Source organism: Artemia sp. Qi Xiang Cuo, chromosome 11, assembly GCF_049724085.1.
Source record: "Artemia sp. Qi Xiang Cuo chromosome 11, ASM4972408v1, whole genome shotgun sequence".
In the NCBI taxonomy this organism is placed as follows: domain Eukaryota; kingdom Metazoa; phylum Arthropoda; class Branchiopoda; order Anostraca; family Artemiidae; genus Artemia; species Artemia sp. Qi Xiang Cuo.
In genome coordinates this window covers 32,842,433-32,865,810 of record NC_142804.1, presented here as the reverse complement: position 1 = coordinate 32,865,810, position 23,378 = coordinate 32,842,433, and the positions used below count along the sequence as shown (strand labels likewise).

General features: G+C 34.7%; 1 protein-coding gene across 2 annotated transcripts in view; it reads left to right on the top strand.

Moving 5' to 3' along the window:
* Positions 1–21,107, top strand: part of LOC148946892 (uncharacterized) — a 64,631-nt gene extending 43,524 nt beyond the window's left edge. For both annotated transcript variants that reach the window (XM_089096709.1, XM_089096707.1), the window contains exons 5-8: positions 5,096–5,127; positions 10,252–10,408; positions 16,521–16,620; positions 20,880–21,107. In XM_089096709.1, the coding sequence (XP_088952835.1) occupies positions 5,096–5,127; positions 10,252–10,408; positions 16,521–16,620; positions 20,880–21,019 (429 nt within the window). In that variant the 3' untranslated portion in view covers positions 21,020–21,107. The remainder of the gene's footprint in view (positions 1–5,095; positions 5,128–10,251; positions 10,409–16,520; positions 16,621–20,879) is intronic.
* Positions 21,108–23,378: the final 2,271 nt, after the last annotated feature.

The window sequence follows — 23,378 nt, the reverse complement described above, 5'->3', positions numbered from 1 at the left end:
CACGTATTGGATGAGTTTCCCACCTCGCCCGCCCCTTCTCCGACATTCTAAGCGAAAGGTTTATTCTTTATGACAACTACGCTGCCCCCCCACCAAAGCTATTTATTTAATCCATTCATTGTTTCGTGAAAAAATCATGTTTTATTTTTCAGAGGCATGTACTTAGCCTGTCTATGGTATAAACCATAAGGGTTGAATGTTTAATTCTTATTAATTAAAAACAACTTACATAAAAAAAGTTCTCTAGGAAGAGTAAAGAACCATATTGAACTCAGGACCAGGAGAAATTAATTCCTATTATAGTTAAAACTCAAAAAGACCAAAAATTACTGTTAAAGATTAAACAAAACCCCGAACGAACAGAAATTAAAATTAACTATCTTACAAACATAAAGATAACCGGAGCAAACATAAACAAATTAATAAATCTTATATAGCTTCAATATTTTTTATTATTTTCCCCCCATAGTTGCTTTATATACAAGGGTTAAAAATGCCATTTTGTTAAAAATAGTTGAAAGGTTAAGTAACAAAACTCTGGCGTCGACAAAACCCCCCAGGGCCCGGGGGCAGGAAGGGATTCTCGTATAAACTTCAGAGAGGGCTCATTTGTTTGGAAATTGGAAGTTCATGTCCAGCTTTTAAGAGTCAAAATTGATCGAAGGGAAAATAACCCCCCCCCACGCCCTTTTCCCCACCCCTTCCTTTGAACTAATTCTGTTTATACCTGAAGACCCAATGAGAGTTAGAATGTTTTGGTATTAACACACACCTATTAGGCATCTGCTCTCCTCCCTAACAAGGAAAGAAACAGAGAGTGTAAGGTAGTGGCGGATCCAGGGGAGGAGCAAGGGGGGCGCCCTTCCCCCCCCTAACGTAGTCTAAAGAAATGTAATTTACTTAATTAACGGAAGATTGTGTTAATTAAACTTGCTATTTTTTCAATCCATTCATTGCTGTTAAGCGCTGTTCACAAGTTATGCAAGCTGTCTATTGTTCATATATAAGGTTTTTATCAAAGAGGTAATCGTATAGACTTTGAAAAAAACCTCATTCGATTTCAATTGAAAGTTCTAGATCCGTTTTTTAAATTCCTGAATAATCGGACAGTAAGCAACCCCCCCCCCCCATGCCATAAAAACTTGAAACTTTTTGCAATAAAAAATGAACAAAAATTAATTAAGAAACTTTCCGAAAAATAAGTTTTTTCAAAGAAAAGTAGACCATTATAAACTTAAGCTCAGAAGATACAAATACCTGTTAAAATTCAAACTCAAAACGACCAGAAATTACTATTAAAGAATAGATGATGCCCAAAACTTACATAAATAAACCAACAATTAGTGCAAAAACCATACAGAAAGCAATGATTTAAAGGATTGAACAGACCCTAACGCTATTAATGCATATATCGAATATCAATATCAAAATTAAAACGAAAAAAAAATAGTTTCCTATTGTAATTGAAGTGAAACTTTAAATTAACAGAAATTAAATAAACAACCAATGCGAATAAACAAACAATATATATTAATGTAAATTAGTAAAAAAAAATCTTAAAACGAGTGGAACTTAAATTGAATATGCAAATCAAGTTTGAATCGAATAAAAATAACTACAAACAAGAGTTTAGGTATCGCCTCACTGCAGAAGCCTAAAACCTACTGCGTCATTGGCGCTTTAATGAAAACGAATTATATTACAAATGTTTTGTTTTGTACTTAATATTTAAGATAAATATTAAAATTACAGTAAAATTTTGAACTGATGAGCTTTCAGCAATTAGTATCATTATACATAAAATATTCAGTTTAATTTATTAGTTCTTTCCAAGATTGGTCAAGACAGATACAGTTTCACTACAAACAAAATTTGGATACTGCCCTCTTCTTTAACTGTAAAAAACCTAAAGCCTTCTGCGTCATTGGCGCTTCACTGAAAACGAATTACTCATATATTGCAAATTTATTCTTTTCCAGCTCTTACAAAATTGAAAATGAAAATAAAAATTACAGTGAAAAAAAATCTTGAACTGATGTATCTTTCAACAATCAAAATCATTATATATCTAATATTCAATTTGATTTTGTTTATACTTTCCAAGACTGTTCAAGACTCACATAGTTTTCAGTAAAGCACCAATGACGCAGTAGGTTTTAGGCTTCTGCAGTGAGGCGATACCCACCCTCTTGTTTGTAGTTATTTTTATTCGATTCAAACTTGATTTTCATATTCAATTTAAGTCTGACTTGTTTTAAGATTTATTTATTCATTTACATTAATATTTATTGTATGTTAGTTCGCATTGATTGTTTATTTAATTTCTGTTCGTTTTAAGTTTCATTTATACTTTAATAGCAAACTATTTTTTTTTTTCGTTTTAATCTTGATTTTCATATTCAATATAAGAATTACTCGATTTAATATATATTTATTCATTTTTATTATTACTTGTTGTAAGATAAGATAAGATATTTATTTCAAAAAGATCACTACAACAAGCCCACAAAGGGCCGAATTCGGACTTCGGAGTCGACATTATAAATGGTTGCACTAAAACTGGCAAAAATGCAAAAAAACAACAACGAAATAGAAAAATCATTATGAACAATCATTTAACAGTCAATAATTAAAACTGTAAAAAGTCAATTAAAAAGTTAAAAAGATAAAAACTGGTCAAACTAAAATTACACAAATACGAATCGGAAAAAGAATCAGAACGGACATAAAAAAAGCAAGGGGGGGGGGAATAAGCGAATATACACAAAAAAAGAGCGAGACATAAATGCACATAAATTAAAAGGGACACTAATAAAGTGTCAATAATCCAACTACATTAAGTCAATAAAAGAGTTAAAAAATAAAAACTGGTCAAGAAAGGGCGTGGGCAAAAAAGAGGGGAAAAAAGAAACTATTGGGACATTTTATTCATTTTTCTGTAATAAAGGGGACAAAAGTTCTTTCGTATCTCGAAGTAACGCAGCGACTGGGGGACAAAACAGGGATGCGCTCAGAAACAGCTCGAGGCGGCCGTAATCTGGATGGGGAGTGACGTTTGGGGAAAATACTTGCCGTCCGAGGGTTTGATATGGCATTTTTTGCAAAATGGATGCACAAATTATTTCTTCGTCTCTCGAGGGTCTCTAGTTTTGAAATATTGAACAAATACAAATATGGTATCTTGCCCTCTTTAAAAATAATTCTTAGAGCTCTCTTTTGGACATTTTCAATTTTTTGTGTTGCTTCAGTTGAGAGGCCAGGGTGCCACACAGGACAAGCACACTCTCATATGGGACGCAAAAAAGAAATGTATACTTGCAGTAAATGTGATTGGGGGCAACTGAATTTATTTAAAAGTTTAAGGAGGGAAAGCAAGGAGTTCGCTTGTCGTAGAATATTATTTATATGGTCGTCCCATTTCAAATTAGAAGAAATTGTAACACCAAGGAGATTATGAGATGTGACAGAGGTTTCAGAAGATATAGGAGGAAGAAAAAGGGGAGGGGATTTAAGAAAACTTACTAAGACTATTGCGGATTTAGAAGGGTTATCTGTCATGTCAAGGGAAGAGGCCTCACAGGCAATATCTTGGGGTTTGCCCATTAGGTTGCTAAAAATGTTTTTATGACATATCTCTAAAACTGTCAAGTCATCGACAAATTTACACCTATTGTCATAAAGCGTTGAAAGGCTGTTAATCATAAGAGAAAAAAGGAGAGGGCCTAGAATATAGCCATTGTATGTTTTTTTCTATGATTGTTTATTTAATTTCTGTTCATTTTGGGTTTCATTTATTCTTTAATAGTAATTTCTGGTCGTTTTCAGTTTGAATTTTAACAGGTATTTGTATCTCCTGAGCTTAAGTTTAAAATTGCCTTTACTTTTCTTTGAAAAACTTATTTTTCGGAAAGTTTTTTTAATTAATCAATAATATATCGACAAGAGGGTCTGTTTATCCCTCCAAAAAATAGTTAGAGAAATATCAGTGGTGGCACAGGGTGTGGCAACCTTGGCCAATAGTTTGGCAATTGAAAAGATACTATATGTTCCACACGCACACTGGTTGCAATACCATTGCCCGAAGAAACTGTAGAACCCTTTTTAATTGATCGATCATATTACTATTCTCTAGCGACATTGCCAGTGGCACTGGGTTGGCGTTAGAGATCAAATAGCTGGTAGCCTCAGGGTATCCAGTACGAATAGTGGTGGCTCACGAGCTTCCCCCGTCAAATATGTGGGAAGGTTGGAGTGAGAAAGACTGGGATGGACTTAAACTGGAAACCACTCTAAAAAAAATCCAATAAATGGAAATTGTAGTGAAGTAACAATTTTTGTTGTTGTAGCATTTAGTTCAGAAGAGGTGATAAATTGAACTGGTGTCGTTGTTAGTTTAGATTTCTATAATTTTATATTCGCTTTCAGTGCAGTTGCACCCCTCTTTCTACCCTCTGCCAAACACCAAATTCGCTCAGTTTGTTGTATTGCATTTTTTTTTTTTTTTTTTACTTCTCAGTTGTTTTTAGTGTAATTTTCGTTAACAGTTGGTTTGTAATTCCAAATAATGCCAATAATAATAATAAAAATAAAAAAAAATCAGAATCAGAAAAAATTTGTATAAAACCTATAGCTGTATCCAGGAAATAGGGAGAGGGGCTGAAAAGAAGTTAAACGGGAAGCGACTCTGAAGGTTCCGCAAATGTTTTTTTTTGTTTTTTTTATGCAGTGAATGAAGTATCTTAAGTGTTTTGCTATTACAGTATTTAGCTCAAAAGGGAGGATAAATTGCACTGTTTTTCGAGAAACAAAAATAATGAACATTAGTGAAGTTTTTGGTTTACAACAATTTTGTTTCGATTTACAAATTTTTAATGCTCAAGAAATGCAAAGAATTTTTTATTTCTTAAATCAATGCTGCTAATGCATTCTTTGTGATATCACTATTTTAAATTAGCCAGTAATTGTGTTATCCCTATACCATCTTAACCTTTTCAGGCCTTTGTTAAACTTGCTCTTTTTTTCCTTTTTTTTTTTTTTTTTTTGTATGCAGGTAATACTTTTACTCCCATTTCAGCTTTATTTTTATTGATTTCAGGTCCCGACTAAACCAGCTCTTGCGAACTGTCGGTAAGCATTATTGTTACTTTTCTCTATCTTTAGTTGTAATGGCTCACTTTCAATTTTTTTTTTTTTTTGGGGGGGGGGGTAAATTTAGAGTGAGGTATCGAATCTTTTTGGGCGTTCAGGCACTAAGTTTATGGCTTGGTTTTGTTTTAAATTTTTATAAAGAGGTATGTTACTGATTGTGCTTAGAAGACCATAAATGTGACTTTAAAAAAAGCTCACAGTTTTCTACAAAGAAGAAAAATTAAATTTAAAACGAGCCTAAATTACTATAAAAAAAGAATTGAAATCTAAAACGAACCGAAATTTGATTTACAGTGAAGACAAACTTAAAGAAAACAGAAATTACCTCAAACAATCCTGTTTTACTGCCCCCCTTAAGCCTCCCTAAAAGCTTAGAGTGTTATTTGCACTACAGTGAAAAGTAAACAGACATCCAAGTTCTGTTGCTAATTGATTTTTTTCTGAACTTTTGAAAGGCATTGATCTGAGAGGAAGAAAACAGTTACAAGAACTTGGTTTCATATCGATGAATATTTTTTTTTATGAAACTTGTTTTATTTTATTTTATATTTTTTTGTAAGGCACTTTTTTTAAGGGCAGCGTTTTGGTTTGGGGAATATTAAGATCAGCAAAACACATTCAAATTAAGAGGAAGTGGTGAGGTAAAGCTTTGGGTTTTAAACTTACCAAACTAATTTCATCATAATCTAAAACATTGGAGTAGGAATCAATTCGTAGAAAAAATAATCACGGATAAATTTGTGACGGATTTTCAGAGGCCCCAACGACGTCTGAGCTCCGCCAACCTTCTTTACTAAAGTTCTCGTCTAGTTTGTCTAAACTGTCTTTGTTTGAAAAATTGGTTGGAATCTTATTATCATTTTTGGGTATTCCTCTATCACAAAGAGTGACTTGTGAACAAGAATTGTAACCTCTTCAGGGACGCATGGTTGTATCAAGCACGTACGTGGGTTTTGTTTGTTCTTTTTGGGTGGGGGCATTAACAATAAAAATATTATTTAATAATTTAAATAAAAAGGTCCAGAAATTCGGGAAAATTTAGAACTTAACGGGGACCTATGCCCCGAGGCCTCTCCTCCCCTGTATGTGTTCCTGGATTGATATAGGATTGCATCTCTAGATTAATAGGTAGGTCTAATTACCTTTTTAATCGTTTTCGCTACATTTTTAGGGTATAAATGTATCTTCATTCAGAGGATTACTTTAGGTTATAAATGATAATGCAACACAGAGACGTATTGTGGTAGTTATCATTGAAGGGTTTATATGGTCATCAGTCGGTAATAGACATAGAATCAAATGCTTTCATCATCAAATACATATAAAACAAATAGTTGGTGTTATATTTTGAAGCTAAGTAACGCAACCTTAGCTTGTACATGCTGCTATCCTGTTCATTTTTAAGTTGGATACTTATATAAGATAATTTACATTTATTTTTAAATTTTGGATTCGCTCTCTAATTTTCGTAGAAAAAATCGTTCTTATTGTGTAATTTCTGTTCGTGTATTCTTGTGTTAATATTGCAATACAAACCTCAAATCAAAAAGTTCGGAATCCTTCGGTACCAACTTTGGTGGAAACCAAAAGTCATTGAGGGAAAATGTAGGTTACATACCATGTTTTGTTTTAGAAAAACCTAATATATTCTTAGTGCTATGTTCGTAATCAGTAACTTAAAAATCCAACTATGTTGGAAATGAAACATCAGTTACGAGTTGTGTGCTGACTGCGGTATGATTTGCAGCCATCTGATCATTTAAGATCGCTCCTTAAATGATTGCTGAACAATGACGAAACTTGAAAGAGGTTAGGCATGTAAGTATTTATGAAGTTAGGGGGCTGAAGGGGTTCTGGCCCAAGGATCTGATTGGATGCTGATTGTTTTTTTTTTGTTTTTTTTTTTTACTATACTTTTTATTTCTTATGTTCAAACTACTACTACTAACAACTCACCGCATCACCAAGCCGCCTGAGGCCAACACAGCTACGAACGTTCCTCCTCCACCTCAATCTATTCAAAGCCTCCCTTTTTACACCCGTCCACGAAGTTCCCATTTCCTTTAAATCTTTCTTTATGACGTCCTCCCACCCCAGACGAGGACGACCTGCTTTCCGTTTATCCCTAGTTGGTTGCACGAAAAGAACAATCTTCGGCAATCTATCATCCTTCATCCGCACAACGTGCCTTAGCCACTTCAACCTTTCTTTCATTATAGCCCTAGAGAGCGGTATTGAACCACATTTTTCTTATATCCTATTGTTTGAAATACGGTCAGTCAGCCGGGTACCCAGAACAATCCTTAAGCAATTTCTCTGGAAAACATCTAGCAAATCTTCATCCGCTTTTCGGAGCGTCCATGCTTCAGAGCCATATTTGACCACTGTACACATTCACGAACAAATTAAATTAGCAAATATACACAAATCCTTGTTTCTATTTATATTGCAGTAGGCGCTCGATTACTTATATAATGTACCACATTTTCGACGTAGTACCTATCAATTAGGTATTTATTTCCAAGACCACACTGCTTTTCTAGGACGAACAAATAAACGTTCAAATGGAGACACCAGAAGTTATTATTTTGTTGTGTGTAAATATGTCAGTTTTATTTTTAGTACTTAAGTGTTTCTGCTGATGACGACCGCTGTATGTGTGGTCGGAATACCCAGACTTTCGTATCTGTTTTCACTGTCTAATAAATGGACTTATCCCCATTTGAACCTTTATTTGCTCATAATGTTTCACATTAGTACAAACCGTTGCATAAAGCACTATTTACATGAAGAACATTACCCTAGGCATTTTCAGTTCGCTAAATTTCTTTTTAAAAAAAACATAGAAAGTAAATTCACGCTCCTTCCCCCTTTTTACGAAGAAATTTGATGGATTCTTTATAATTAATATTTCCAAGCAATTTTCTAAGCTGCTGCTGGAAGAAATTTCCGTCTATAGAAAACCTACTACTAGTGCTAAGAACTCACTGTAGCACCAAGCGACCTGAGGCCAACACAGCGTAGAGCACTCCTTTTCTACCCTAATTAACTCAGGGCTTGGCTGTTTACCCATTGTCATGGAGTTTCAATATCCTTTAAATCAATTTCTCCGTACATCTTCTCATCTTATTTAGGGACGGCCCGCTTACCTTTTGCTCATTATAGCCCTAGAAACTGGGATCGAACTACAATTTAGTACAGCTTACTGTTTGATATACAGTCAGTCAAACGAGTAACAAGAACTCCCCATAGACAATCCCTTTGGCAAAAATTTAACAAATGTTCGTCAGCCTTTCAAAGTGCCTTTGTTTCACTGCCGTACCTGGCCAGTTTTCTGCCAGTGGGTTCCAATATTCCAAACTTTGTTGTTAGAATAATTTTCCTATTTCAGTATTCTAAACTTAGTTCTGAAACTAATTTTCCGGTTTTTTCCTTATTTTTTTCGACTGCAAAAACAACTGTGCGGTGGCTATTCTACTTTTTACAATTTCACCATATCCATTATTTTACTAATGCTACTACCCAGGTAAATGAAGCGATCCACTTGATCGATTTTTTTGCTGTATAACGCCATTTTTTACCCTCTGTTATTCCAGTTTTGTCTATTCTCTCATCCTGAACTTTAAAAAAACCTCCCAAAAATTCAGTCATATCGCTAAAACTTTTATCTATATACTCAAATTGCCTGGATAGTAAAAGTCTAGGAAAGTTGTGCCTTCCCATTTGATATTTTGTCCTCATATAGCCTTTGTCGTGTTTCTTTGGGCAAAATCCGTCAATGTCATCCATACATGGGGCTAGGACACAACTCTGCTTAACCCCTGATTCCACACCAAACCAACTACTAACCTCCCTTCCTACCTTAACCACAGCAATACTGTTCCCGTACATAGCACTAGTTAACTTAATATACTTACCTGGTATACCACACAAGGATAAGGACTTTTACTAAAGCTTTCTGTCAGCTGATTTGAGTGCCTGTTTGTAATCTATAATTTGAGGACTTAAGAGGTCTGATGATTCAGATCCTTCTCAATTATTAATTTAAGAGTGATAATTTGGATGACGCATCCTCTCCCTTTCTTGTAACGACACTATTTGTCTCTTAAAATTATCTACAGCATCCATTAGTTTAGTATGTGTCATCATGCCGAGTAATTTGCTTCCTACGGAAATCATGGTAATGCCTCCGTAATTATCACAATCACTCGGTTCATCTTTTTTTTAAGGTTTTTTTTTCACTTGGAACTTCCGTTTTTCAAATACAAGAAACAGCACGAAAATTGCCTTTTCCTGGATCAGGGAGAAACGGGATTGCTACGACGTTAGTTAATGTCTTCACTCTCATTTCTCAGTTTCCCAATGGATGTTCTTCTGAATTTGCCTATTATGTCTTACATTTGACTTATGCAAAGATAGGATGACGGACCTCGTTGAAGACCTGGCAGCAAATCGTTAGGGACAAGTTTTGTTTGTCGCGTAGAGAAAACGTCAGCAGAAGCTGTGTATTAAATTTGGAATGGCAACAGTCCAACATACAATATCGTCCAATATTCTATACAAGAGGAAATAGGAATTATTTTTATGAGCTTAACCAAAGAGAAATGAGATAAAGGAACTACCAACTGGTCCTCCTAAGGAGGTGGCCAGTATACGTTTTGGTATGTCGATTCTGGGAGACTCTTGAAATTGTGATTATAAGGCATGGAGCTGCTCTCCATATGGAAAAGACTCCCAAAGCAGGACAATAAACCTTAAATGACAACATTTCAACGGATCAACCAAATGCGAAAGTTTTGTAGACGAAAAACGTCATCCGGCTTTTCGAAAAATATTACATGGTATCCAAAATTATTGTGATCGATTAGTATTAATAACGCAAAAAAAATGAAATCAGAGAAAGATTTAGTATTTCATATGTGTTTTCTAAAATTTTTCTTCAAGAAATGTAGCACAGCAACTTGGTGCGTGATACACTTGCTATATGGATAATAAGTTAGATTTATTTTGTCCCTGGATGCTAGTAGACCTTAGGCCAGTAGCTTACGTGCTCTAAAGGTAAATTTCTTGGATAAATGTCAGTAAATGCAGTGTAAATTTCAGGATAACTGGAAATACCAGCCAAGCAAAGCGAGTAGTCTTTGCTGATAATGTCAGGCCCGGAGAGGGAACTTCACCCTCTTGTGGTGAAGATATGCCGTCACCGCCTCCACCTATGAGAAAACGAAAAAGAAGAAAGAAGAAGACGCCTTCTCCTCCAGTAAGTGTATTTTTTTTAACTGCCTAATATTAATAAACGTATGATGTATAAGGACAGAAGTTTACTCTAACTACCCTATAGAACTCATTTCTATGTCAGCCTGCTGTAAAAGGCTGTAACTGTTCCAGTGTTGTGATATGTCTTTAGATCCCGGCTCTGCAGGGGGTCCACTGGAAAGGGACAGCCCCCTCACCCCTAGATCTCAAAAATTCCTTTTTGTGACCTCTTTATTATAAGTATTGTTAAAGCACTATAAAGAGCGAGGGTTGAGGACAGGGAAGCCCCCCCCCTGACTTACGGAGTAATTTTTGTTCGTTTTAAGTTTTAATGTCGTTCTTTACTTTCATTTAAGGAAAAAAATAATTTGATTTCTGTTCGTTTTCCCAGGATATCAAGGGTTACCATAAATGCATGGATGGCTACCCCCCCCCCCGCAAACCCTACTCTTTTTCCCTACTCTACTCTTCTCGAGATTTAACATTTATACAACAATGCTTCAAGGAAAAGAGCTCATTTAATGTATTTGCTTTCGGAGATAAAATGCAATTATCCAAATTAAACTATCGTCCCCCAAAATATGAGAGGTTTTTACCCCCTTCGAGTCTTGCACTGCCAAGAAAAAGGAGAAATTTTAGATTTTGCAGCGGATAGTGCCTTCAGGTCTCTCATACGTATTGAATTTCATAGCATAGTTTCCACCAAGATGGCAACCGTTTTTTTTTTTCGAAAATTAACTAGAATTTCATGTGCTTTTAATGAGTAACTTCAAATTAATGCATTTTTCTTATTTAGAATCAGCGTGAATAATATATTTTGTTGTTGTATATGTTATAATCAGAATTTTTGTTGAGTTCCGGTTTCTATTGACAAGGGGTGCTCTTTACTTACAGTTTGTTATTACGAGTCGTTTGACCCAAACAGATCTTAAATACAAAGGATAATTCTTTCTTCATCTGCCTTTTTTTTTATTCAAGTTTAAAATTCGTAAAACAATGCTTCAGGAATGATATTCACCCCTGGAAAAAAAAATGCACCCCTCAAATATTTATTAGAATTTGAACCCGGCGACGCGCCGATGAGGGAAGACCAGCGGCGGAGGGGCCAGAAATAGCGCGCCGCCGGTGCGATCAATGTTGACCGCAAACATTAATGTTTTCATCAGTCTTTCTCAAATCACAACTTAAATTTACAACAGATTCGAGCCTATTCATGAGTTCAAAACTTCACAAGTCGCTGGCTGGAAACTGGTCTTCTTAGTTATTCATCAAGAGAAGTAGAAATCTGGTAGACACGAAATGGCTGTGGCGTCTCAGAACCCTTTCATAATAGTTGAAGTATCTATTAGCTATGTATTCTTAACATAAATAATTATCAAAATTAGTAGTTTTTTTTTCATCGAGCATTGCTGCATACAAAACTTCAAATACCGTATCACAAAATTCGTTAGTTATCTGGTTAAAAACTTTGAATATAAGTTTGAACTTAGAAGCTTAGTTTTTTCACAATGCCCTTTGCGTATATCTGTTTTGTCACCTTTAAAACGGTTGAAATGGGCGACTTTTGTATTGATCGTTTTTTTTGCTCTTTTGGATTCCAAAAAAGCCTTCCTTGTATTAAAAACTGGTTTAGATAATTTCGGAGACCACACTGCCTTTCCGTGACGATAAAATTAAAGTTCAAAATAGGGATAAAATCCTTTTTAATAGACAGTGTATAGAAATTCACAAAAATACCAGATTATGTATTTAGTAAAGTTGTGCAATAAGTTCTCTTATTTTTTCCAATTCAGAGGGGAGTATTTCGAACAAATAAATGGTTCACCTATGGGGGCCCCGTTATCCCCTTTATTAGCTAATATTTTTGTGGAGAATATTGAAACAGTTGCGTTGGATTTCATATTTTTTTAAACATTTTTTTTGGGGCCGGTATATTGATGACATAATTTCAGTATGGGATTATGGGGAGGAGGCATTAAAAGGATTTTTGGAACATCTTAATTGTTTGGGGGGAGACTTAAAGTTTACTGTTGGATATTATTCATTTTTTTCTTTCGGGGATTCATTCCAAATTATAAACTCATAAATACCTAATATCAGCTAAAATATAAACTGCATCTAAAAGGAGTAAATTTATCAAATTGAAAAATACATGATGAACGCTTCAGAACGTGAGAATACTTCAATTACAATGAAACAAAAATACACTTAATGGTTTATTTGGTATGAAGAAAAATGAAGTGCCAGCTATTTCCTTAGGTAAAAAATGAAAAGCTCATCCGTTTAAATGTAATTAAATGAAATAATATGCACACTGAAGTAACTCCAGGAAGATGTTGAGATTTTCTTCCTAGTTCGTCACTTTTAATCCAAGCAAAATGTTAGGAGACTTAGTATCAGTTATTGAGTGTAAGCTTTGATTTCCAAATGCTCACAAAAATTACCAGAAAGTCGCAACAATAAGTCACCTGTGGTCAAAATACTCAAAGACTCCTCTTTGATCCCCATCCAGGCTCAACGCTTCTGCTATGGTCATATCCATGGAAATCTCCAAAGAGCTTCTTTTTAAAATAGCGTTCAAGCGTAGTTAGGGGTATTTATCCTTTTTTGCTTTTCTTCAAAGCTTTAAAAAAAGAGTTATAATATTCCAAATGTAACATTTATTATATTTGTACATATTTTGGTCATCATTTGTGGGGTAACGAATTTTTTAAACTACTGTAGATACGTAAGAACGTTACAACATCTAGTACCCTGAGGTCATAAGACTGTCAAAGACTCCTTCAACCCCCCAAATTGAAAGCTTTTATTATGACCTGGCCTTTTAATGTAAATTGGGCACAGGACCAAGGGCGCCATTGTCACTCGAGTGCAACATTAGGTGGGGATGTCGATATCGCTTTCGCCACACCAATTCGTTTTAGTGTGAATCTGCCTTGTACTTATGAATGAATGTTTTCAAAGTAAACTCGTTTCATCAATAAGAAAAAAACGGGTTGGACGCATGTGTCCCTTTTCCTTTGGACGATAAAAGTGCTGTATCAAGTATAACTCACGAAAATCTTGTTAATTTTTGTCAACTTTTCAACTTTTTGGCATCCCTGCTTTCAGTAAAAAAAAAATCAAGGTACTATCACTTAAATATAATAACTCCCTATGCTCCCCCTCTCTGGATACCATCTTGATAGGATACCGTCTCTGCTTTAAATAAAAAATAATAATTAACTTTTTGGCATCCCTGCCTTCAGAAAAAAATTCGAGGTATTATAATTTAAATATGATAGCTCCCTACCCCCCCCCCCCCCTCTGGATACCACCTGGATAGGATGCCATCGCTGCTTTAAATTAGAAAAAATTTAACTTTTTGGCATCCCTGCTTTCAACGAAAAATTTGGAGATATTATCATTTAAATTTAATACCTTCCTACCACCCCCCCCCCTCTAAATACCACCTTGATAGGATACCGTCTCAGCTTTACATTAAAAAAATTATTTACATAATAATTAACTAGGTCACTATATGGTTCAAACAAAAATGCGAAATAACGTTAAACAGCTTAGTCTCCCCTGAAAAAAAAAATTGAGGGTATGAGTAAAGGGGTCCAATGACAACAACAAAAGTGTCGAAATTATTCAGATATACCTCAAATTATTGGAAAACTGAGTCATAGATTCGCCGTGGCATTCAATAAGATCCAAAGAATCTAATTAAAAGGGAGCACACACAAAAGCAAAATTAGGCCAGTAGCCTATGAGAAATCGCAAAATACCCAAGACAATGAACAAGTCCCAATGGGGGGCCTTGGGTCTATAAAAATATTTCAATGATGTCCCAGGGAATTTGATATCATTTTCTTCCGTCTCCACTTTAAATAAAAAAAAATTATTTTTTTGGCATCCCTGCTGTCAAATAAAACAACAATGAGGTATTATCATTTTAAAATGATAGCCCCCTATCCCCCCCCCCCGTAGGCAATAATTTATAATTTTCTTATGAATCATATTTTTGGGATAACTTTCGTTTCAATCTTTAATTCCGCAACCTTGTACATAGCTTAGTCTATTGCTAAATTTTGTCTCAGTAGAAGGGTTTTTTGGGAGGGGGGTAAAATACATTCAGAAAGAAGATTTAATTTTCTTTAATCTATCAGGCGTTCAACAATTGAGCATTAAACATTAAGAAAATCTTATCTAAAAACAGCAGAAGAAAAAAATATTCTGCTAACTTACAATTTATCTGTAGAAACAATCTGTCGGCTATCAATTTCAAAATCCAACTGAAGACTGAAGTTGTATAGTTGTGAATGCGTTCTATAATTCTATTCAACTTGAAAAAGAAATTCTCGGCTACGAGTGATGTAAGAAATAGCAATTTGGAAACTGCATTCGAAATTATTTAAACTCATTTCATAAAGACGATACTTTTTTGCCAACATATGAAGAACTGTGTATATTGCAATTGCATCTGTCTGGTTTTTATGCAAAGTAACAAAAGAGACGAAAATTAACAAACAAGAGAGTAGTGAAGAATTATGGTATCAAAGTAATATTTGGCAGGGAAAGTCACTGGTGATAAATCGCTAGGGATGGCACCGTGAATGCGTGATTTTCGCGGATTCGGGGAATCAAATTTTTCTTCGGGGTGGCGCATAGATTTTCGTAGAAATACCCGAAAATTCGGGGATAATGCAAGCCCTGCTTGATTTCTAATCAGGAAAATCGAAATACTAAACCAAACGAGAAAGAAAAGTCAGCCGAACGCCGCCGCCTCTGCCGGTGGTGCGCCTGTGGCGCGCCAGTGGCGTAGCGACACTTCGGTAGTGGTCGACCGGGCCTCTTGTCGGTGGCGTTCGGTCGATCCGCCGGCGCGGCGCCGGGGTCTAATTAGAATGGCGTTAGTTTGACTAACAAAATTATCTACAGGATCATGATGCTCACGGTATTAAAGGCATATTCTTAAGGCAGAACAAGCCTGTTTTATAGGAACCTACCCCTTAGATACCAGCAGAGGGGCGATACCCCCTCTCCCCGAAGCAAGAAGATATTAAACATTGTATACAAAATAGGAAATCATCCTTTAAACTGGAGGCTCCGGGAGCTTCTTTCTGTCTAGTTTTGTCTATATCTAGAACTACTCATAAATATGCAATAAATCTTGCTTAAAGTGTGAAAGGTGCATCATTACAAACCTTTGAACAGAAAATGACAAGCCTTTTTCCTTTGTTTTTCATTACTTCGAGTAACAATCCTTTTTTGCAGTAATTCCAATTTTCAACGGCTTCTATTGCTATATAATTCACCAAAAACATTTGTTATTCTTTGTAAACGACACGTTCGCAAGGCAAATTGCATCAATAATGCCAAATTACTTTCTTTATTAAAAGTTATTTTCCCCCGGTTGGAAGGGGGAAAATATAGTTTGGGGAAATCGAACGGAAGCACAACTCTGTTTACGAAGATAAATCGAAAAGTCTTCCCAAAAATGCAGAATGTCTATTGCATATTTTGAGGTAAAGGTTCCCCGTTCTTCACCAGTTCCTCAAATGGATTCACACCATTTATACAAAAAAAAAAAAAAAGTAAGTGAAAGTTTGCTTGTCTCCGGTATTTAAGTGTTTTCATATTGCCTGGTTCCTCCTGAGATTTAGCAAGAAGGTTATGCAGATAAAAAAGTTTGGACAAAGCATTTGTCTACTTTTGAAGCTAGTTCTCTGATAGTATCTAAAGCCTACTAAAATATGATCAGTGGCTATAAAACTCCTGCGGTATTCACAATCTCTAGCAAGTCCCTACCTCTGCGGAGAAAACAGGCCCTCCTAACTCAAAAAATACTTTATTGCACTTGCTTATACACAATTTTATTTGACTAATAAAGAAAATATTAATTAATAGAAAATTATCGATTTTTGGAGGCTCTAGAAAAGTCCCTAGACTTTCCAGTTGATAACAAAAAGTGCGAGTGGATGTCCGTATTTTAATTTGTGTAGACATTAAAAAAAAATTTAATGCCCTAAATCACACTGTTTGAGGATTTTCCTGTCATTTGTACGCCCAACCCTTGAGTACGTCTTTCCTGTTTGGCATCCGATTATGTGTTGTTTTTTTTTTAACTTTAGGATGACAATATTGATGACTTGAAAGCAGAATTAGCTTCGCCTCCTCCTCCTCCAATGGATCTGCCTTTCAGTCAGTTTGTCAAGAGTCCATTATCGACTAGTAAGTACTTTTGATTTCTTCTTTGAAACTTCCTTTACCTCTCGCTTTTGTGATGGTAAGTTTAATTAAATCTGAATATCTTTATCTTTTGCACAAAACGGGAGAAGTTAAATGGTTTTCTAATATTTCTGTATATGTAGATGGCGGGCTTTATTTTTGTTTCGTTTGTTTGGATCTTTTATCCAAACTCTATAGGTTATTCCAAGTCAGTCCAATCAGTTCTAAATAGTTTGGCAAACAAACTAAAAAAAAAGTCTATAATGGGTGATTATAGCTCATTTATGTTAACGGGCGATTTTAGCGCATTGTGTAAAGCTAATTTGTAATTTATGTTAGTTTTGTAATGTAAAAGTTATATTTAAAATGTAAAAATAGTTTTATTATTTTAAAAGTAGACTTTTTCGTCTCTATTTTTTCTCTTATTTCTATTTCATTCCAAAGCATAGGACATTGATATCTAAATAAAATTTTAAAACTTCATACTGTAGTTTTTTAAGTAATCTGATTGCTATACATTTGGAAGAGATTTTCAAATGTATTTTGAAGGAAAAGAATTTTGACTAAATTAAAAATTTAATTTTTTTTCGTTTTGGGTTTCATTTAGTTGTTTGTAGTAATATCTGTTCTTTTCAAGTTTGACTGAAAAGAAGTTTGATTCAGGTTTGACTATTATGGCTTTATTTCTGCTTGTTATAGATTTGGATATATCTTTTTACTTTTGTTTGAAAAACTTTTTTCTGTTAGCATTTTTTAAATTAGTTTGTGGTTGCTTTTAATTGAAATGACTTTTGTTATTTTTGTTACGTTTTGTGTGTATGAATGTTTGTAAAGTTTTTATAAGGTTTTCTGCTTAGAACTAAAATACTAGACTGTCATTTTAAGTCAGCTTCGAATATTGAGTTGAAATTTTTGACCAGTTGTTGGTTTTCGCTTTAACTTCTAAATATCTTTTACTAAAAATAAACTGAGTGAATGTGAGGATATTTTAATAATACGAATTGATTATTTCCATATGGCCTTCAGTGTTCTATGGACTGAAGCCATCATGATCCCCACTTTGTGGGGACCGTCGTGCTGATGAATCTTATTCCATCTTCTTATTAAAGGAAACTTTTCTTGCTCTCTATCGTTTTAACTGCTAACATATTTGAAATGAATATACTGGGGTGCAACTAACCCAAATTGAGGGGCGGGGGCAAAATTTATTTTTCAAAATCTAGGAGGGAGGGCAATTTTTTTCTCATTGAAAATACTCCAAAAAAAATATTCTAGATTAAAATATAATGGGAACAACTGCCCCCTCCCCATTTCCCAATTGGTCTTCCTATAAATGCATGCCTAGGTTATCCAAAAAAGGATTTTGTTTTGATCTCACTAAATAAATACCGAAAAAAATTTTTTTCATTGAATATAATTTTCGAAATATATCTTAACAGCGATTACTATTTCTCCTGAAGATTTGAAAATGAGTTTGTTTTATAATATATCTCTATCTTAAATAAAAACAGATTGCCTTTCTACTATATAAATGCCGTTATTGCTGAGTTAACAATCAATTTGGGGGATGTTGGGAAATAGAAGTGTCAAGGGTCGTCTTCATGGGTCCAATCATACAGCATAATCATAAAGATATACACACAAATGAGCAACTGATTAGGAACAATTTCTGAGGTAGTCAACCGAGTTGCGAGGCAGCCAAGATACTAACCCAACAGATGTAGACTATAGCGAGATAGAAAAAACGTAATTACGACTTAAATTACGTAAGAGACGTCACCATACATGCAGCTATATGTTTTATCAAATTTATGGCTGATTCGGGCATTTTCGTCTGAAAAATTGTTGGCGGTTGAAAGAGGTATAGGGCTCTAAAAATGCCTGTTTTGTAAGAGGGATTCACCTCGTTTATTCCGCAGAATTTTGCTGAAGTCTCTTCCAAGCAAGTATTTCATATCTTGATTTTTTTATGCTTTTTTGTATAAAAAAAAAGAAAAAGAAAGAAAGGAAAGACAACAATGTGCCCACCTTAGTTGTAGTGATTATGTGAAGACATTCGGTCTGAACTGACCAAATAAGTCGCTTATTTGAAATAAGAATCTGGACCCTTGTACAAAAAAAAATGCCGTTCCACCTATACAAGCAAAATAAACGGGAGTAATTTTTATAAGACAGTCGAAAGGATTAATACAAAAAAGCGATCTGAGTCTGTCGATTGTACACTAGAATTGCAACCAGCGGATGTGATGTTTAACCATTCAAAGGATTAATATCCCTTGAAATAAAACATGTACAATTCTGCTGCTTTTATGGAGCCAGAACACAAAGGGATGAATGTTTACTAGGAAACAGTATCTCTTAAATGTGTAGCAAAAAATCCATAATTCTCGTATTTTAATTCATAACTTTTAGTTTAGCTTTGTTTTGCAAAGTCAACAGCCAATAAGGAATTTGACGCTAGTGTCTAAAATGAAAAAAAAATAGAAGTAAAAAATGTAAAGTCGTACTGATAAACAATGACAAAATGAAAGGAGTAAATCTTTAAAGCAACGGGTCTATCGCCAGGAGGTAGACAAAAAGAAAACAAATCAAATGAATAATTTGCCTGTATACCTATCACAACAGTCCCAGCTCCGAAAAGCCTCAATTTTCATGTTCTAAAATTTCAAATAGCTACATTTCTTTGCCTTATGTGCAAGGCCTCGGTGAAAAACTAACGATCTTAATTTAAAAATAATACTGAAACTACGACGATCTTGCGAGTTCAGTGTATAGCATTCCTTGCTCTTTTGATAAGTTCTACATTGGGCAAACTCGCCAGCAATTTGTAAAACGATACATAAAGTGCAATTTCATAGACAAACCTCTCAAATTTACAAAAAATCCTTACACTTTTGCTTCTGCTTTGGCAGTGAATATTTCTGTTCACCCTAAATATTCTGCACAGTTTCAGGAAGTGCCATCTATTTCTAATGATAAAGGTTTTATTCAATGGGCTAAGGAAGCCGTTGAATTAAAAAAATATATTGTCGCAGATTTGACAATTAACAAAGATACAAGTGGTTTAGGTACTTTTTTTCAATTTATGATATTATTTACAAGTATTAACCTATTGTCAAAGATTGTAACTCGGTTATGAAAACTCACCAATGGATTAAATTATGTATAAACGGCAAACAAAAAGCCGCATTGGATCCCAGAAATGGATTGTTTCTCAACAAAATAATTAAGTTCTTCTTCCATTCTCACCATTATCTTACTATCAGTTGCTTCTGTGTTGTGACAAGAGTAGCTAATTGATTGTAAATTTTACTTTTGGGATTTTTACGCGGAATAGATATTATATATATTAAACTTGATTCTTTTCTTCTTCATATTCTATTTTGATTTTAAATTCCTTCTCTTTTTAAGCTGTCAAGGTTTGAATTCTATCCTTCTTTCAACCCTTGGAATGTCTTGTTGTGATAGAGGTCAAATAATCGTTTGATTGGTCTTCCTTTTATTTCCATACTGACCATAGGCTCGTTTTTTCCAAGATAAGTGAATATCATCACCTATGCATCTTGTGCAACTTGTCTTGGGAATAATGGCCAAAACCGAAAATATTTGCTAAGGGAAAGATAGTGAGCAATTTGGCTACTACAGTTATGTTTTATCGATCCTGTTTGTGAAGAATGTTATCCCTTTAGTTCGTAATTATCAATTTATTAACAGTGTTTACTGACTATCGGTTCTTTTGCCTTTCATTAATTTTAACAGCGGTTCTTTGTAGACATAAAATTGAGCTGAATTTGAAATGTGACATATAGCAGACCCAAAGCACTAAGTAAAAGCTGGAATTATAACTACCACAATGCAACGCGTCATCCCACAGCACTTGAGCTCTTTTCAATTCTCCAAACATAAACCTTTCTTTAAATTGTATGTCATGCATCTTTTCTTTTTTATTGAAGCTAATGCCTATTTTATTCAGTCGTTATCGCTATGTTGTTTTTTCCTTTGCTTGACGACAACAGTTTTTTTTACCTTTTTTAAGAGCATAATAATTCTAAGATTTGAAGCAATTTAAACCGCAATCATCTGAAAGGTCGTTGCTGCAAATAGGTCATGTTTCTGTTTAATCGGCTGAAATGTCGAAGACAAAACCTTTACATGACCTTCTCTCAGTGGTCCAATCGTATCCTCTTTTTATCCTGTTTTTTTTTCCGCGAGTGTTAGAAATCTACCAACTTTATCTCATTTCTTGTTTATTTTATTTTTAGAATTCATCGTCTCACCTCTTGAGAGCTCGACGTCTTCGACTGTGTCACTTCAATCTCCTCAAATGCCTCAACATGTTCAATCAACTCTTAAATCTGAACAAATCCTAATGAATTTGAATATTTTTACTGACAAAAATTGATTGTATATTTTGTTTTTCCCTTTTGGTTTAGTCAGCTATCGTGAAAATTATTGTAATTCTACCGTTTGTATACAAAGTTTTATGTCTATCCTTACTATACTTTTTTTTTACCGTCGCAGAATTTCTTTCCCCCTCTTTGTTCAAGATGGAAATGTGAAACAACTAATGGGTCATTCGAAAATATCTACTACTTGGTTTGCAATTAAGTAGAAAATAGAGAATTCACAATGAAAATGGGATTTCAAGCTTTAAACTTTCAAATCCCAGAAAATAGCAGATTTTTTAACTTGAGAATTTGCGATCGTAAGCCGCATCTCTTTTTTCAGTTTTGACATAGCCGAAGCAGTTAGTCTCCGTGACAGGCTTGCATACGCTAACCCAACCTTGCTCAGCTCCAGGCTCTATCATCTCTCGATTAAAGACCTTGCTAACCTCCCAGGCAGTTTCGTCTCCCGACGAATTTGTTTTTGTTCCAAGTTGCTTTCCTATATTTCCTTCTTAGTGACTTCGTCACCCTCTAGAGTAAGATTCAGTAAGTTGAAGCTGGTCAAACAAAAAGAAAAAAAAAATGGTGGATCTGACCAAGCAACTATGCTCGGTCGGAATGAAACAAGAATAATAATATACTGTTTGAAAGCTTGTCAACTACATATAAATATTCGTACAACTGACCATAAAATTATGGCAAAACCTGTTATTAAATTATAATTTTAAAAAAATAGATTCGAATCTAGTAAGGAGAACAAATTATTCAAAATATACACAGTACCAACATAAATGATTATAGTCTATTTTTAAGGTTATCGAATACTACTAAATTACTAGGGAATTTGATTGTACTACCAGTGGAAGCTTCTGATTCCCCCCCACCCCTCTCTGTCTATCTCTCTTTCTAAAAATACTATGCGAGAAGGCTAAATTTTGGCATTTACTAGATACAAAATTTTGGATGAGGTAGTTTTGGAGCAGGTAACATGCATCCGTCCTGGCTGTCATCTCGATCATTCATCCTCTCCATATTCCCTTCTCTGTAGGAAAGTATGTATTTGCATTTATGCTGAAGAAAATGGTGTCATGAAAGTCCTTGAATAAAGATGCTGTTGTCGCCCTACACTTTTATTTTAGTTTTCAATTGTTTTAATCTTTTCAGATTGCAAAAAAAATAATTGATTGTCGCAATTATAATAAGCAAATGTGCTTTTGGATATATGCATTGTAGATAAAAGCCATTAGGGAAATCTTTCTCATTTTCCCCGAATGTTGCACAGAACGCTTTCATGATTAATTTTGCACTTCGACTTTTTAATTATGGCCGGGAATTATTGGAAGCTGTGCCTATGATAAAGGATATTGGCTGTCATGTCAGATCTGTTGGATAAGAAGTGCATAAGAGTCATTTAGAAGAGTTAGCGTGAGAGAACAGAGAAAAGCTAACAACGGAGGAGCTGCAGAAAAGAAAGAGGAGAACTAGACAAGAGTAGATGCCCTTTCATCAGGATCAGACAAAGAAGAGAAAGAAAAGGCTCCGATCTCTGACTTCCCAGCTAGAGAAATCTTTGCTAAATGGATGGATTTCAAAATGTTACACAGACATTCTATCCTCACAAATCCTCTGACAAACCAGACGTCATTGTCTATAATGATCAGACAATATTATGTTCCCAATACATCCTACGCAGTAGGCAGAAGCAATGTTCTTTTGATAGATTTTTAGTAAAAGTGAAAACTGGTTATCTTTGGCCCCCTACCCCCAAAAGAAATAAAAGAAAAAAAATATGAAGGAGAAAACACTCAGGATGTCAGATTCCTAAAGTTTTACGACAAGCAGATTCACATTGCAAACAACAATTCCTTCTCGTTTTCAGCATCTGTAAGGAGTCACGAGAGACAGGTAAAGTGAAGTAAAGTAAAGCAGTCGGTAGGCAAAGTGGAGTTAAACGTTCAGTTGCTTTATATAACGGGTAATTATTTTATGTTGTCTGGTATTAATATTAATGTGTCTCTATTTTACCGTAACATTTTTTTATATCAACTAGCAGCGAAGTCTGTATGATGACAGTTATAAAAGGAACAAAAACCTTATCGTATAATCTTTTGTGAGTATCGTAGAAAATTTGTTTAATCCCTCCTCCTAACACAAAGTTCGAAGTCTCATTGCCCCCCCCCCCCTCCCTCGGCAAAACTATCTTTTTAATTTCAATTATATCCCCCCGTCATGAGACAAAACCGAGCATACTCACCAAAACTGTAACATTGGAAATACTCATTTACAAGTAGGAACCCCTCCCTCTTATCAAATTCCTTACCATTTACACTCGTAATTGCAGTGTAATACAAATTTTTTCACCACAAACGCAAA